At 47.2% G+C, this 14,116-nt stretch overlaps 1 protein-coding gene across 1 annotated transcript in view; it reads right to left on the bottom strand.

The window, feature by feature from the left end:
* Positions 1-14,116, bottom strand: part of ITGB2 (integrin subunit beta 2) — a 59,664-nt gene that overhangs the window by 41,192 nt on the left and 4,356 nt on the right. The window contains exons 2-6 of the mRNA XM_060231504.1: positions 9,472-9,540; positions 7,666-7,754; positions 5,395-5,569; positions 3,410-3,580; positions 1,377-1,618 (exon numbers count right to left, since the gene is read on the bottom strand). Of these exons, the coding sequence (XP_060087487.1) occupies positions 1,377-1,618; positions 3,410-3,580; positions 5,395-5,569; positions 7,666-7,754; positions 9,472-9,529 (735 nt within the window). The 5' untranslated portion in view covers positions 9,530-9,540. The remainder of the gene's footprint in view (positions 1-1,376; positions 1,619-3,409; positions 3,581-5,394; positions 5,570-7,665; positions 7,755-9,471; positions 9,541-14,116) is intronic.

The raw sequence follows: 14,116 nt of genomic DNA, 5'->3' as shown, positions 1-14,116 counted from the left end.
CTATGTGGCCCACTCTTCCATAGTTTCTGCAGTCCACGTTGCGATAGGGACAGTCCCGGCGCTCGTGTGGATCCCCACAGCTGGCGCACTTGGTGTTGGCTGGTCTCTCTGTCGCTCGTGGCTGAGTGGGTGCTCTCAGCCCCATTCCTGGTTGGTGACGTAGCTGGTTTGCCTCCTCCTCCTCTGGATTGCCTGGTGCCATCTCCTTCTGATGGACGGCTTCCACTCGCGGGTTGTTGTAACCTTTGGTTGCTCTCTCGAACGTGGTGGCTTCATTGAAGGTGAGTTGGTGGGTGAGCTCTTCCTTTGCTAAGAGCTTTCGCCGCAGTCTTTCGTCTCGGAGGCCCCAGATGAAGCGATCCCTCAGGGCTTCATCCAGCTTGTCGAAGCTGCAGTTCCTCACGATTTGGCGGAGGGTGGCCAGGTAGACAGCGGCTGTCTCTCCCGCCCCTTGATTCCTCTTGTGGAAGAGGAATCGGCGGGCGATGATGGAAGGCTGGGGCAAGAAGTGCCCGGTCAGGAGTCTGACTATCTCCTCGTATGTTTTCTCCGTGATCTTCGCGGGGGCAGAGAGACCCTTTGCGATCTCGAATGTGGCCTCCCTGCAGACACTCAGGAGCACGTCTCACTTACGGCTGTCATCTGTACTCATGTTCGCTCGTAGGTAGCAGTCGACCCGCTCCGTGTAGGTCTCCCACCTATCGGGGTTGGCGGGGTCGAATTCTGCAAGGTGGCCCGTCATCCCACTTGGGTTAGCCATGGCGGCGGGCGCTTCCGTTTCCCTCAAATGCGTGCCTTCCTCATCTCCGGCCAGGTCAGTGAAGTCCCGCTTGGGGAGTTACCTGGCTAGAATCCCATCCTCGTCGCCACTGTAGTGTACTGAGTGAAGAGACGTGTTGAAGGCAACATGCTTTATTAGCGAGTACATCACAAGGCGAGGCAACGCGGGCCAGGTCCCGATTATATACATACCCTGGAACAACCCTCAGCCTGGCCAGGTCCAATCCTGGCCAGTTAAACTTCCCGCCACAGATCTTGATTGGCGGAGCATATTTGCGGAGCTACATCCGGGGACCAGTGGACTTCCACTGGTCACCTCCATAGCATCCACTGTGTTGTAATTTCGGGACTGAAATGCAAGACACAACACAGGGTGTGTGGTCTAATAGGCAAAGAAGTTCCTGCTACAAAAAAAAGCCCTGTCTACGGCTAACACCTACCTCTGTACAGCATTAACTACTAGCAGGCTCATTACTACCATTTGGTGAAACTGCCATTCTTGATGGCAACACTATGTTCCTGCACTTAAGTTCTCCTTCCCACTCCCCACTTTATCATTGTGCCCCTTACTGTATTCTAGGTGCTACGGCTCTTACCCCACAAACAGCAGTTTGCATCATGGCATCCAGCCCTCCCTCCGGTGCGTCAAGATTTCCGGAAATGGACTGCTTCCCGACTTCCTGCGCAAACTGCTCGGCGTTATTGGTGAGGCTGAGCACGTGCCTGAAAGCAAACGGCGGTTGACACCTGGTCTCCTTGTTCGGACAAGGATTCTGCAGCTTCTCTGGATGCGTGTTGACAAAGGGCAACACGGTCTTATCCACAAATGCACCAAACCCTGGAGGAACACAAGAGAAGTGGCACTGAAAAAACTGTGGACAGAAACTGAATAATGCTGCTAAACACATAAAGAAAGAAGGGCTTTAAATAACAGTCAATTAAAATATGGGAACAGAGGAATGGGGTGTCTAATTCTGTAATACTGAACTCGAAAACTGATATGACATAGATAACTGGAGCGGAAAAGTTATCCACCGTTTCAGCCCTGCTGAAATCCCTGCCTGCCTGCTTTCTGTAAGGGAAGTGAGGTCTTGTTTCCCCTTCCTGCAAAAGTTCAAACCATTCCTATTGCCCAACTCATTAGTCTGGCAAGTACTTCCCCCTCCCTTGACAAATATGGATATGAAGTATTCCAAGCCAGATTGGATCTACTTCAGAAAATTAAAAGCAGTAGAGTTTTGTGTTGTGGAGCAAAAAACGAACACCTAGTTCGGTTTGGCTGAAGACCTCCCGAGTAACAATAACTGTAAGGCAGGCAACTCAGAGGTTTCCCATTCCCCAAGCTGGCGTCAGGGATCCCCACTTTTTCAGGGCTTCTGTCTGACACTGGCCAGCTGGCCGGTGGGGGAAACCCTACCTGCGCAGCAACACAGAAATGACATCATCAGGTTGGGGGGATGTCATGCCACGACACTCTGCTTTTGGGGCAAAACTCTATGGTTTGAGGGTGATTTTACCATGAAATTTTGCCTTTGCCCCCGTCACGACTCAGGGGGGGTCTTACCAATTGCTGCCACCACTCTGAGTTAAGGGTTCTCCTTGAGAAGGCCCAGAGTACCCTCCCAAGCCCTTCCAGGCTTCCCTTAGCTTAGGCCAAATAATAGGCGTGAGGACCAGGCAGAGTGAACTACAGGGAAAAAAAGGTTTATTTAAAAGTCAGTGTAATATAACAAACAAGGTGCATAAACAGTAAAAGGGGTGAAGGGAAAAATAAACAAATGCCCTAACGCGTCTATCTATACAGTCCCTACTCTACTAACCAGAACTCTCTACTTCCCTTGGGTGAGGCACCTTTTCCTTGCTGCAAGCGCTCTAGGCTACAGCCTGCCGCCAGCTTACATTTCCAGGAAAAGAACACCCCCTTCCTGGGCTTGGCCCTTTTATGTTCTCCTCCCAGACCCCACCCCTCTCTGGGCCAGTTTCCCTCCAAAACCTGGCCACCCAATCAGAGGGACAGAAGGGATCCTGGGAAATGTAGGCTCTTCAGTATAACTCCGGCAGGCTTCTCTGGAGCCTGTAGGCCTCACTAGGCCCAGGATCATGACAGCCCCCAAAGCAGAGTGTTGCCACATGACCTCCTTTCCCGTTCCCTCCAGGAATAGTCCCCCAAATCCCCCTGCTGATGCAAAGATAGGACCTGGCAAGCCTCTTAAATAGGCAGTACACAACACAGAGAACCAAAATAAATCGATAGAGGTTGTGATACTAATTTAGGAAATATGGAATCCCACCTATTAAGTATAAATTATTAAAATTATTAAATTATTAAATAAATAAATCATGAAATTATTAAAAGGGGAAATGAGAGAGAGAAATTTGTCTAGCTTTACACCAGTTTATGTCTGGCATAAATAATAGGCTCTGCCAGACATAAACTGGTGTAATAACAAATGGACCACTAGAGGGAGTGGAACGGGGTGGGGGGGAACCTCCAAAGAAAAAGGAACTTGCAAGCAAGGAAAATGAGAATGTGGAAGAGCCCTGCATTAAAAAAGAGTATACTGAATATGGAAATCAGATCTTTAGTACCAGGAAGTGATTGCACCTCATTAATCAGACCTGCACACACCTATCCGAGCAAGGCTCGTGATCTTCTTGAGAGCTTTCAACAGGTCGCTACCCAGTTTCTTTACATTGTCCAGGTCGTCTGCCATGGAGAATGAGAGGTCCATCAAGTAGTACAGATCGATTGGGTAATCTTCGCCGCGGGTGAATGTCACATTAAAAATGGCGGGTTGATCTGTCAATTTAAAAGGGACAGAAGAAAAAAAAATTGCCTTTAAAGCTCTAGCACAGCTGACAGATTTCTTGTTACTCTGCAAGGGCAATCAAGCTCTTTCCCTTGGAAGAAAGGGACTGTGCAATGTCACTTAATGCCTAGCACAGACATCAGAGTCTCAGAGGAGGGCAATAGAGAGTCAGTAAAGGCAGGGCCAGTGCCAAGTTCCGGGGGCCCCAGGGCTGGCCCTACCACTAGGCAAAGTTGGCAATTGCCTTGGGTGTTGGTCTTCTAGGGGCACAGAATTGGGCGCACCCTCATGTGTCTCAGTGACATTATCAGTGTGGGGGAGGGCACAAGGAGTTAGCCTTGCCTAGGGTACCTGATGGTCTAGGACCGCCCTTCTGGCCTCTATGCAGAAAGTACCTTTTCCTTTGCTTTCCATTGTGCCCCCTCACTCACTTTCCATTGTGCCCCCTTGTCTACCTGCCTGCATTCTCCTTCCCCCATTATCTAGCTATTTATCCTTCCATCAACCCTCTTGCTCATTTTCCAGTCCTTCCCAGCGCTCACCTTCCCTTCCCTGATTATGCTGGACAGCACATATAGCTGGGAGGTCTGTGGCTCACAACAAGGAGATGGGCAGCAAGGAAGCTGAGCAGGTGGAGGGCTGCACCAGTGGGCCCCACAAGAAGACCTAGACCTTGGCAGCATCTCTGCTTTGGGGTATCCTGATGTAAAAGGCTAGATTGGGTGCTTCCTAAACTTTCCCTTATCTACTCCTGCAGCTGTCCATTTGTTGCCCAGAAAAGTATTCTTAGGCTTCTTTACCTCCAATCATCTCCATTTCCATTTCGCCCTTCCTTCCTTCCTTCCTTCCTTCCTTCCTTCCTTCCTTCCTTCCTTCCTTCCTTCCTTCCTTCCTTCCTCCCTCCCCCCCCCTCCCCTCCCTCTTTCTGCGTCCATTATGAAGGCATGTGTTCTACAATCTCTCTCCACCCTCGCTTAGACAGATAGCTAGAAGCCTATATTCTGCCTTTGCTAGGATGGAACTTAACTTTCTTACAATAAAGAACTTCTGTTTGATTTCTAAGTAACAAGCCTTGGTACAGGAGTGGCCAAACTTGTTTAATGTAAGAGCCACACAGAATACGCATGCAATGTTTGAGAGCCATGAGACGGAAGGAAGGAAGGAAGGAAGGAAGGAAGGAAGGAAGGAAGGAAGGAAGGAAGGAAGGAAGGAAGGAAGGAAGGAAGGAAGGAAGGAAGGAAGGAAGGAAGGAAGGAAGGAAGGAAGGAAGGAAGGAAGGAAGGAAGGAAGGAAGGAAGGAAGGAAACAGATGGGGAGGGAGAGATGAAAAGAAAGCAAATTTAAATGCTTTCTCCAAGCCACCAGCTGGCTTGGTTTGGAGAAGTGATTTAAAGAGAGAAATGCCTTCTCCAACCTGGCCAACAGGGCAGTGGGGGCTTTGAGAGCCACACAATATGTGTGAACACCAAGCTGCGGTTTGGCCACCCCTGCCTTAGTATGAACTTGTTTCTCCAGAAACTAAAATACAGAATTTGACTGTGCAGAAGCTCTGCTTTCACTTTTAACATCCATAGCTAGAGATTAGGAAAAACTTGGGTTGCCAGCTTCCAACTTGTCTCCAGCCAGCAGGGATCAGCTCCCCTGGAGAAAATGGCTGCTTTGAAGGGTGGATTCTATGGCATTGGACCATACTGAGGCCCCTCCCCTCCACAGACCCCACCCTTTCCTGGATCCACCCCCCCCCCCCCCGAGTCTCTGGGTATTTTCCAACAAAGACCAGGCGACCCCCAGGAAAAACTAGCACCTTGTCTTAGCTTCAGAGTCACCGCATCCGGGGAGATTTGTTTCTTCGGATTTGGAGGAGCCAAAGTGGGATAGCTTTCGGGGAAAATAGTGTCCCTCTCTTCACATCCTTTTTGCCGGAGCTGTTCCTTGGTGTCACAACGAATAGAATCTGGTTCTCCCACTTTTGTAAAATTCTGCATTTTGCAAAAAAAAAAAAAAAAAAAACCCAAGAAGGGTAAAAACAATCAGCAAGTTTTGCACAAGCGGGGAAGGGCCTATCGCTTAGTCACAGGAGCACACACTTTTGGCTTGCAGAAGATTTCAGCATCTGCCCCTGAGAGGCCAGTGAAAAGGAACTCAGGCAGCAGGGCTGAAAAGGGACTGTGCCCGGGGCTTTTTTTCCTGAGCAGGAACACACACAGCAACGCAGTTCCGGCTGGCTTTGCATTAGGGGATGTGGCCTAACATGCAAATTAGTTCCCACTGGTTTTTTTCCTGCAAAAAAGTCCTGCGCCAAACAATGGTGATGTCAGGGTGTATGGCCTAATGTGCAAATGAGTTCCTGCTGGGTTTTCTCTGCAAATAAAAAGTCCTGAGTGTGCCTGAGATGTTAGGAAGCTCCAGCCAATTGGACTAGCCAGGGGCCTCCACCCTTTTTGAGCCTGTGGGCCCCTTGGGGATTCTGGCACAGGGCAATGGTGGCTACGACCACAAAATGGCCACTGTGGGAGGTGGACCCAACGTGCAGGAAGAGATGTTTTTGTACAGTTAATCCCGTCCTGAGGATAAAACCCCAGATTTCTCCCCCAGGACCTTTTTTTCAAAAAGGCACACAGGAATCAAGCCTAACATTTAAGGAGGTGGCATTGAGTGAGCCCTGTGGCGCAGAGTGATAAAGCTGCAGTATTGCAGTTGGAGCTCTCTGCTCACAACCTGAGTTCGACCCCAGCAGAAGCTGGTTCAGGTAGCCGGCTCCAGGTTGACTCAGCCTTCCATCCTTCCAAGGTCGGTAAATTGAGTCCCCAGCTTGCTGGGGGGAAAGCATAGATGACTGGGGAAGGCAATGGCAAACCACCCCGTAAAAAGTCTGCTGTGAAAACGTCATGAAAGCAACGTCACCCCAGAGTCGAAAACGACTGGTGCTTGCACCACCTACTGAGTGATAACATTGCATAATTAGTGGGTGGTAGCAGATTAAAGGCTAAGAACCTCTGACAGAAAGCTTCAGGGTTAAGGACATGGCTCAACAACAGAGCATCTTCTTGGCATGCAGAAGGTCTCAGGTTCCATCCCCAATATCTTCAGTGTCTGGGGGCAGCATCCGCAGCTCGAAGTTACCAGCAAAGTGGGAGATAGGGTTGCCAACCCAGTTGGAAGCAGAGGATCCCCCAGTTTGAAGCCCCCCCACTTCAGTGTCATCATAAAGCAGGGAGGGAGAGAAATGTCCACTGAGCACTGCATTATACCTTATGGAGACTAGCCCCCATAGAGTATAATGGAGTATAATGGAGAATTCATGGTTTGGTTATTTTTGCAGCATTCTCTTAATCAACTCTATGAAAGGGGATGCTCACCAGTTTAGAAATTTGGTAGAAATCCTGGGCAATGATCTTTCCATAGTAAAAGGGTATCAAAGAACAATTGTCAGTTTGCTTCTACTTGGAAGTCTTAGTAGAGTGGTACTGATGTGTTTCTCCTTGCTTGCAGAAAGGCTGACAATGCATTTTGGCATTGTTTTTTCTCTGGCTAGCAAAAAGACAGCAGAGTCTAACTAAGCAAACTGATGGAACACAGGGGGAGTCATATTTCACAATCAAGGAACCTGAATCGGGCAAGGACAAGAAACTGGTAATTTCTCTCCTCAAACCAAAATGTACTGTTCATGACAAGTTAGGCAGTATTACATAGTGAGTTCAGCCAGCTTGAGGTAAGCAAGAATGTTTATTGAATGAGCAGACCTGAACACAAACAGGCAACATCACTCCTTATATACATTTGGCCTGATTTAAACACACCTCCTTATTCAGGCAGCAATCCCTCCTATTGGTCTCTCCAGGATCCTTCCTTTGCATTTCCTGAGAGAAATGCCTCACGTCCCGATTGGCTGGTTCTAAAAGAACAGCCAATCAGAATGCTGGCATGAGGGTCCTGGAGGGCAATGAAGTATGCTTCAAGGTCAACTAACAGACATAACAAAGCAGCAGTCAAAACAACCAATACACAACAGGCAAGTACAGCACTGGAAAAATTTAAAATGTGGTTTAATTAACAGGAGGGGAGGGGAGCTTACCTGCTTCTTGCACCAGGCACAGCCTGGGCCGGAACGGATGCATTCCTCGCAAGTTCTGACATTGTATTTGGTGCATTCAAGGGAAAGTGCTCGAGGAGAAAGAAAAAGAAAAACCAATGTTAACAAAGGTAATTAAAAATTGGTGTCCAGGTAGGTAGGGAAATCAACTGTATATCTGACAAAGAAGAACATAGATTTATACCCCACCATTCTCTCTGAATCAGAGATTCAGAGCAGCTTACAATCTCCTATATCTTCCGCCCCCACAACAGACACCTTGTCAGGTGGGTGGGGCTGAGAGAGCTCTCCCAGAAGCTGCCCTTTCAAGGACAACTCTGCGAGAGCTAGGGCTGACCCACAGCCATTCCAGCAGGTGCAAGTGGAGCAATGGGGAATCAAACCCAGTTCTTCCGGATAAGGGTCAGTACACTTAACTACTACACCAAACTGGCTTTGAAATTCAAGGCAAATTAAGAAGCAACCCAAAGCCTTGGGGCTTACTCCCAGGAGCAGCTTTAAGGTATAGCGCTAAAGTAAACGGCTCGCACACATATGAATGACAGCGGAGAAGAATAAGCTTCCCCAGCTTCCTCCTCTTCCCTGGCAAAAAGGATATTTTGTGTGGTGCAGTCTCTTGCTAATCTGTGGCTGCTGGTAGATGCCTCCTCTGCTACAGCCAGCCCTGAGTTTCACTATGACATAATTATCTAGTAGACTGCTTCCAAGGGTAGCCATATTAGTCTGCCAGGCTTGAGTCCAGTGGGACCTGAGAGATCAATACGATTTTTGGGGTATAAGCTTTGGAGAATTAACACTCCTGTTGCCAGATAACATATCTAATGAAGAAGAAGATGAAGAATTGCAGATTTATACCCTGCCCTTCTCCCTGAATCAGAGACTCAGAGAGGCTTACAATCTCCTATGTCTTCTCCCCCCCACAACAGGTGAGGTAGGTGGTGCTGAGAGGGCTCTAACAACATATGCCCTTTCAAGGACAACCTCTGCCAGAGTTATGGCTGACCCAAGGCCATTCCAGCAGCTGCAAGTGGAGGAGTGGGGAATCAAACCCGGTTCTCCCAGATAAGAGTCCATGCACTTAACCACTACACCAAACTGAAGGGAGTTTGGAATCTTGTAGGTATCTAAGGTGCCAGTGGACTCAAATCTCCGTGACATAGGGTTCCCAGCTGCCTGCTGGGGGCAGGGTTGCCCCTGGTTTGAGGACCCCCAACCTGCCGGCACGAAGCTGGCTCCTAAGGGGATCCCCGCCCCCAAGAGCTCTGTTGCTTTACTTTACTTGATTTATATCTCGCCCTCCTCGTTGAAGCAGGCTCAGTGACATTATCATGCCGGGGCATTCTAGCAATTTAGGTTAAAAAATCTCTGTGGATCCATAGAGATTTCTACCCAACTTGCTAAAGCATCCCCTACATGATGTATCCAGCGCAATGATGTCGCTTCCAGGTGATGCGACTCTGGGTGACATCATTGTGCCCCATGAGTATCCCCCACTTGGAGCCTTGACAACTTTATCCTGGCAAACATCATTCCACATACTATTAAAGATGGACCAAACATTCTCTTATTGCCATTTGAACCTATCAGGGCTGCCATTTTTATTTGGGCTGCTGTATGTCAAGGCAGCCAATTCCATTTTAAAATGCATTTTAGTTATGCTGTTGCCCCCACATGACAGCGTCTCATGCCTTACCTACGTGATATAGTAATCAAGTACAAGAAATCCATCTTTCAGGTGATTCATTCTATTTACCTTATCTCCTTCCCAATGGCAGGACACATACTCACCTGTGGCGAGAAACAGCAGCCCAGCTGCCGAAAGCAAAAGGAAAAATCTGGGAATCATCTTCTGTGCAGCTGAAATAATACACAAAGAAATGACTGCACTCAATAACTATACGGGAAGTTATAGGGACAAGTATTTTAAGAAGCATAAGAGGCTCATGGCGCAAAGTGGTAAAGCTGCAGTATTGCAGTCCTAAGCTCTGCTCACGACCTGAGTTCGATCCCCGGTGGAAGCTGAGTTTTCAGGTAGCCGGCTCAGGTTGACTCAGCCTTCCATCCTTCTGAGGTCGGTAAAATGAGTCCCCAGCTTGCTGGGGGAAAAGTGTAGAGGACTGGGGAAGGCAATGGCAAACCACCCCGTAAAAAGTCTGCCGCGAAAACGTTGTGAAAGCAACGTCACCCCAGAGGCGGAAATGACTGGTGTTTGCACAGAGGACTACCTTTACCATTTTGACTTTATATTAAGAAGCATGTTTAACTTGGAAGCTAAACAGGGTTGATTCTGGCAAGTACTTGGATAGGAAACCTTGTCGGGAGGACAGGGGCAGGCTTTATTCAGACTCCTCTATGAATATCCTCCACGTCCCCAGTAGGGGTCAGTCACCAGAGGTTACCAGGACTTCCAAGTGCAGACAGACAAACGCACACATTAAAAATAGAAGAAGAAAGGAGAAGGAGAAGAAGAAGAATGTTTAAATCGTGTGGGATTTAGCTACAGAGGAAAGGTCCCCTGTGCAAGCACCAGTCGTTTCCGACTCTGGGGTGACGTTGCTTTCACAATGTTTTCACGGCAGTCTTTTTTACGTGGTGGTTTGCCATTGCCTTCCCCAGTCATCTACACTTTCCCTCCAGCAAGCTGGGGACTCATTTTACTGACCTCAGAAGGATGGAAGCCTGAGTCAACCTTGGGCCAGCTACCTGAATCTAGCTTCTGCCGGAATCGAACTCAGGTCGTGAACAGAGAGTTCAGACCACAGTACTGCAGTACTGCTGCTTTACCGCTCTGCGCCACGGGGCAATAGCTATAGAGACAGAGACGTATTTTCCTAGGAAAAAGGAAATTTGGACAGAAAGCTGAAGCATACAGTCCGTCTGATTATTAAAATGAAAACATATCAGCTACTTCAAAATTGAATTATATGCGATTATTATATAAAACCACAGCCCCTTATTCTAGGATATGTGTATTAAAGGGCAGAAATTTGATGGAGATTTTATTTCATAGAACACTGGGAGGAATTGTGGACCCGTAAAGCAACAGATAATTTTTTAGGCCAAAATACTTAAAGAAACCTTGTGGGTAACTGACCAGACCTATTGTGCTGTGAGCAGGGCTGGATCAAGGGGTTTCGGGGCCCTAAGTCAATTAATGGCCAGGTGTCTCCCCACCCCACCCATTGGCTTGAGCATGTTTCTTTAAGTGTAACAAAATTTTATCTACTACTATAGTATCTTGTATTCTAATGTACCAATTTTGATTAGATAGAAAACTTCCTTTTTTTAAGTATTCCATTTAAAAAACTATTTAACTTCTTCCATTTATTATAACTGTCTGCATTTTGGTCTGTTGCAGAGGCTTCAAAGGAAAGATAAGAAAGTAATCATAACAGTACTGGAGGAGGGATGGAGAGCTACATTTAATTGCTTGGAGAGCAACCAGTCATCCCAAAGTGACTGTCTGCCCACCCCTGCCTTACAGTGCAAGTTCTGTGAGAGTAAGAGGAATTGTTAAAAGAGGGAACAAAGACTAGAGAAGTCACCCTATTCATAGAAAATGACAAAAAGCACTAAAAATATACCATCAGAAACACCAGGTTGTAGATTTTGAAACTGCTCTGAATACTCCCTCCCTTCTGCGCTGAATGCTGATTTGTTCTGTACAGTTACTTTGCGTAGGGTTGCTAATCCCCAGGTTAGGGTTGCAAAGTCCTCTTCAAGTCCTGGAGGGGGACTTTAGCGCGCGCAAAGCACACGCACGACAAACTGACGTCACCTGGAAGTGACGTCATCAAAATGGTGCTGAGCACATGGGTCGCTCTAGGCATTTCTGGGAAAACTCTATGGTTTCCCCAGACGCAGTAGCCATTTTGGGAAGTTAAAATTCTATGGTACCTTTTGTACCATAGAGTTTTACCTCTCAAATCAAGGAAATAATTGTCAAAATTACTGTTGATATCAGGACTTTTTTTTTGAGCAGGAACGCACAGGAATGCAGTTCCAGCCGACTTAGTGCCAGCAGGGCTTTTTTTGGTAGCAGGAACTCCTTTGCATATTAGGCCACATCTCCCTGATGTAGCCAATCCCCCAAGAGCTTACAGGGCTCTTATTACAGGATCTACTGTAAACTCTTGGAGGACTGGCTACATCAGGGGTGTGTGGCCTAATATGCAAATTAGTTCCTGCTACAAAAGCCGAGGGTGTGGCCTAATATGAAAATGAGTTCCTCCTGGGCTTTTTCTGCAAAAAAGCCTTGTGTGAAACAATGGTGACATCAGGAGGACAAAAGTTCACAGTTCCTCAAGCAAACACAGTGACATCAGGGGGTGCGGCCTAATATGCAAAAAGTGTTCCTGCTGGGTTTTTTCTACAAAAAAAAAAAGACTCCTGGTTGGTATGCATCCTCTTGAAGCACCCTATAGTATAAGAAGAAAGGTCTTTGAGGGTTGCCAAGTCCAATTCAAGAAATATCTGGGGACTTTGGGGGTGGAGCCAGGAGACTTTGGGGGCAGAGCAAGGATGTGACAAGCATAATTGAACTCCAAGGGAGTTCTGGCCATCACATTTAAAGGGACAGCACACTTTTTAAAATGCTTTCCTTCCATAGGAAATAATGAAGGATAGGGGCACCTTCTTTTGGGGCTCATAGAGTTGGACCTCCTGGTCCAATCGTTTTGAAACCTGGGGGATATTTTAGGGAGAGGCATTAGATGCTATACTGAAAATCTGGTGCCTCTACCTCATAAAACAGCCCCCCCAGAGCCCCCAATACCTCCAGATCAATTCCCCATATACCCTATGAGAATCGATCTCCACATAGGGAATAATGAAGTGCCCAGCAGACATTCCCCCCCCCCCGGTTTCTGGCAACTCTGAAACGAGGGATTGGGATCTCTACTCACAAGTTGCTTCCAACTTCTTCAAAGTAACACAGAGACACCATCCCAAGAGGAAGCCTCCGGAGGTGGAAAGTCACATAGTGGCTGTGGGGGCGGGAAGGAGCCCCTTACCAGCCAGCTAACTGGGGGCGGGAAGAAGCCTGGGAAAGCGGAAGAACCCCCGCTGGGACCTGGGGATTGACAAGCCTAGACGAAGAGAGCTGTGTTTTGTTGGTTGTCGTAGATTTTCCAGGCTGTGTGATCGTGGTCTTGGCATTGTGAGACCTGATGTTTCTTTCGCCAGCAATTGTGACTGGCATCCTCAGAGGTCTAACACAGAAGGCTAGAGTTCTCTCTGGGTCAAATCGCTGTGTTTCTCAAAAGCTTGCGCTACAATAAAATTTGTCAGTTTTAAAGGTGCAACTGGACTCTTTACTGTTTTCTATAACCTGGGAGCCCTGACCTGGCTAAGTCAAACTAGCCTGACCTCAACAGTTCTCAGAAGCTAAGCAAGGTCGGTCCTGGCTATGATTTGGATGGAAGACCTCCAAGGAATACCTGGGTCACGCTGCAGGGGCAGGCAATGGCAAACCACCTCTGAACATCTCTTGCCTTGAAAACCCAACAGGGCCACCGTAAGTCAGTTGTGACTTGTCGGCACACACACACACACATAACCATGTGAGGTAGGTCACTTCCCCCTTGGTCACTATTGTCTTATCATGTACTTCGCCCCTCTTTCGTCACTGTTGTGTCATGCCCCTTTCCTCAAGCTGAAAAAGTGAGCTTTGAAGAAAAAGGAACTTTTGCTAGGTTTCTCCAGCTGCACCCAGGAGAAGGTCATGATGAAGAATGTGGATAGTCGCCTGAGACCCAGGCAGTCAGAAAGAAGCGGAAGAATTCTAGTGAAGGCATCTGTTCCGACGAGTGTTTTAAGTCTGCGATAGCTTCTTACACAAATATCTCTATATCTTATTAACCTACAAGCACAAAACCTTAAACTGACAAGATCTACGGTATATAAAGAGAATTTGTATAAAATGGCATATCGATGGTATCTTACCCCAGTACGTTTGGCAAAGATATATCCCGACTATTCCAACAAATGCTGGAAGTGTAAAAAAATTAAAGGATCCATGTACCATATATGGTGGCAATGCGACTATGCTAAAAAATATTGGGCTTTGATTAGTACATGGATCAAAAAAATCCTTAAAATTAATTTACCCCATGTGCCAGAATTGTACCTTTTAAGTATCTGTAGAAACAACCTTTCTAAATCCACCAGTAAATTATTATTACATATAGTTACTATAGCCAGAATCCTCTATGCTAAGTACTGGAAGACATCCTTAATTCCAAATAGAGAGGAATTTATCGCAAAATTATTAGAAGCCGCTGAGATGGATATGCTGACTATAAGACTACGAGAAGGTAATATGCAGAAATGTAGTGAGACGTGGAATCCAGTCTATCTTTGGGTGAAAGAAAAAGGTGTAGACTTGGGACAACAGAGCTTGTAAATGGACGACCCCCAATGCTCCTTGTATGAT

This window comes from Heteronotia binoei, chromosome 1 (assembly GCF_032191835.1).
Source record: "Heteronotia binoei isolate CCM8104 ecotype False Entrance Well chromosome 1, APGP_CSIRO_Hbin_v1, whole genome shotgun sequence".
Taxonomy (NCBI): Eukaryota; Metazoa; Chordata; class Lepidosauria; order Squamata; family Gekkonidae; genus Heteronotia; species Heteronotia binoei.
The sequence above is the reverse complement of the archived record's forward strand: the minus strand, read 5'-3'. Positions and strand labels throughout refer to the sequence as shown.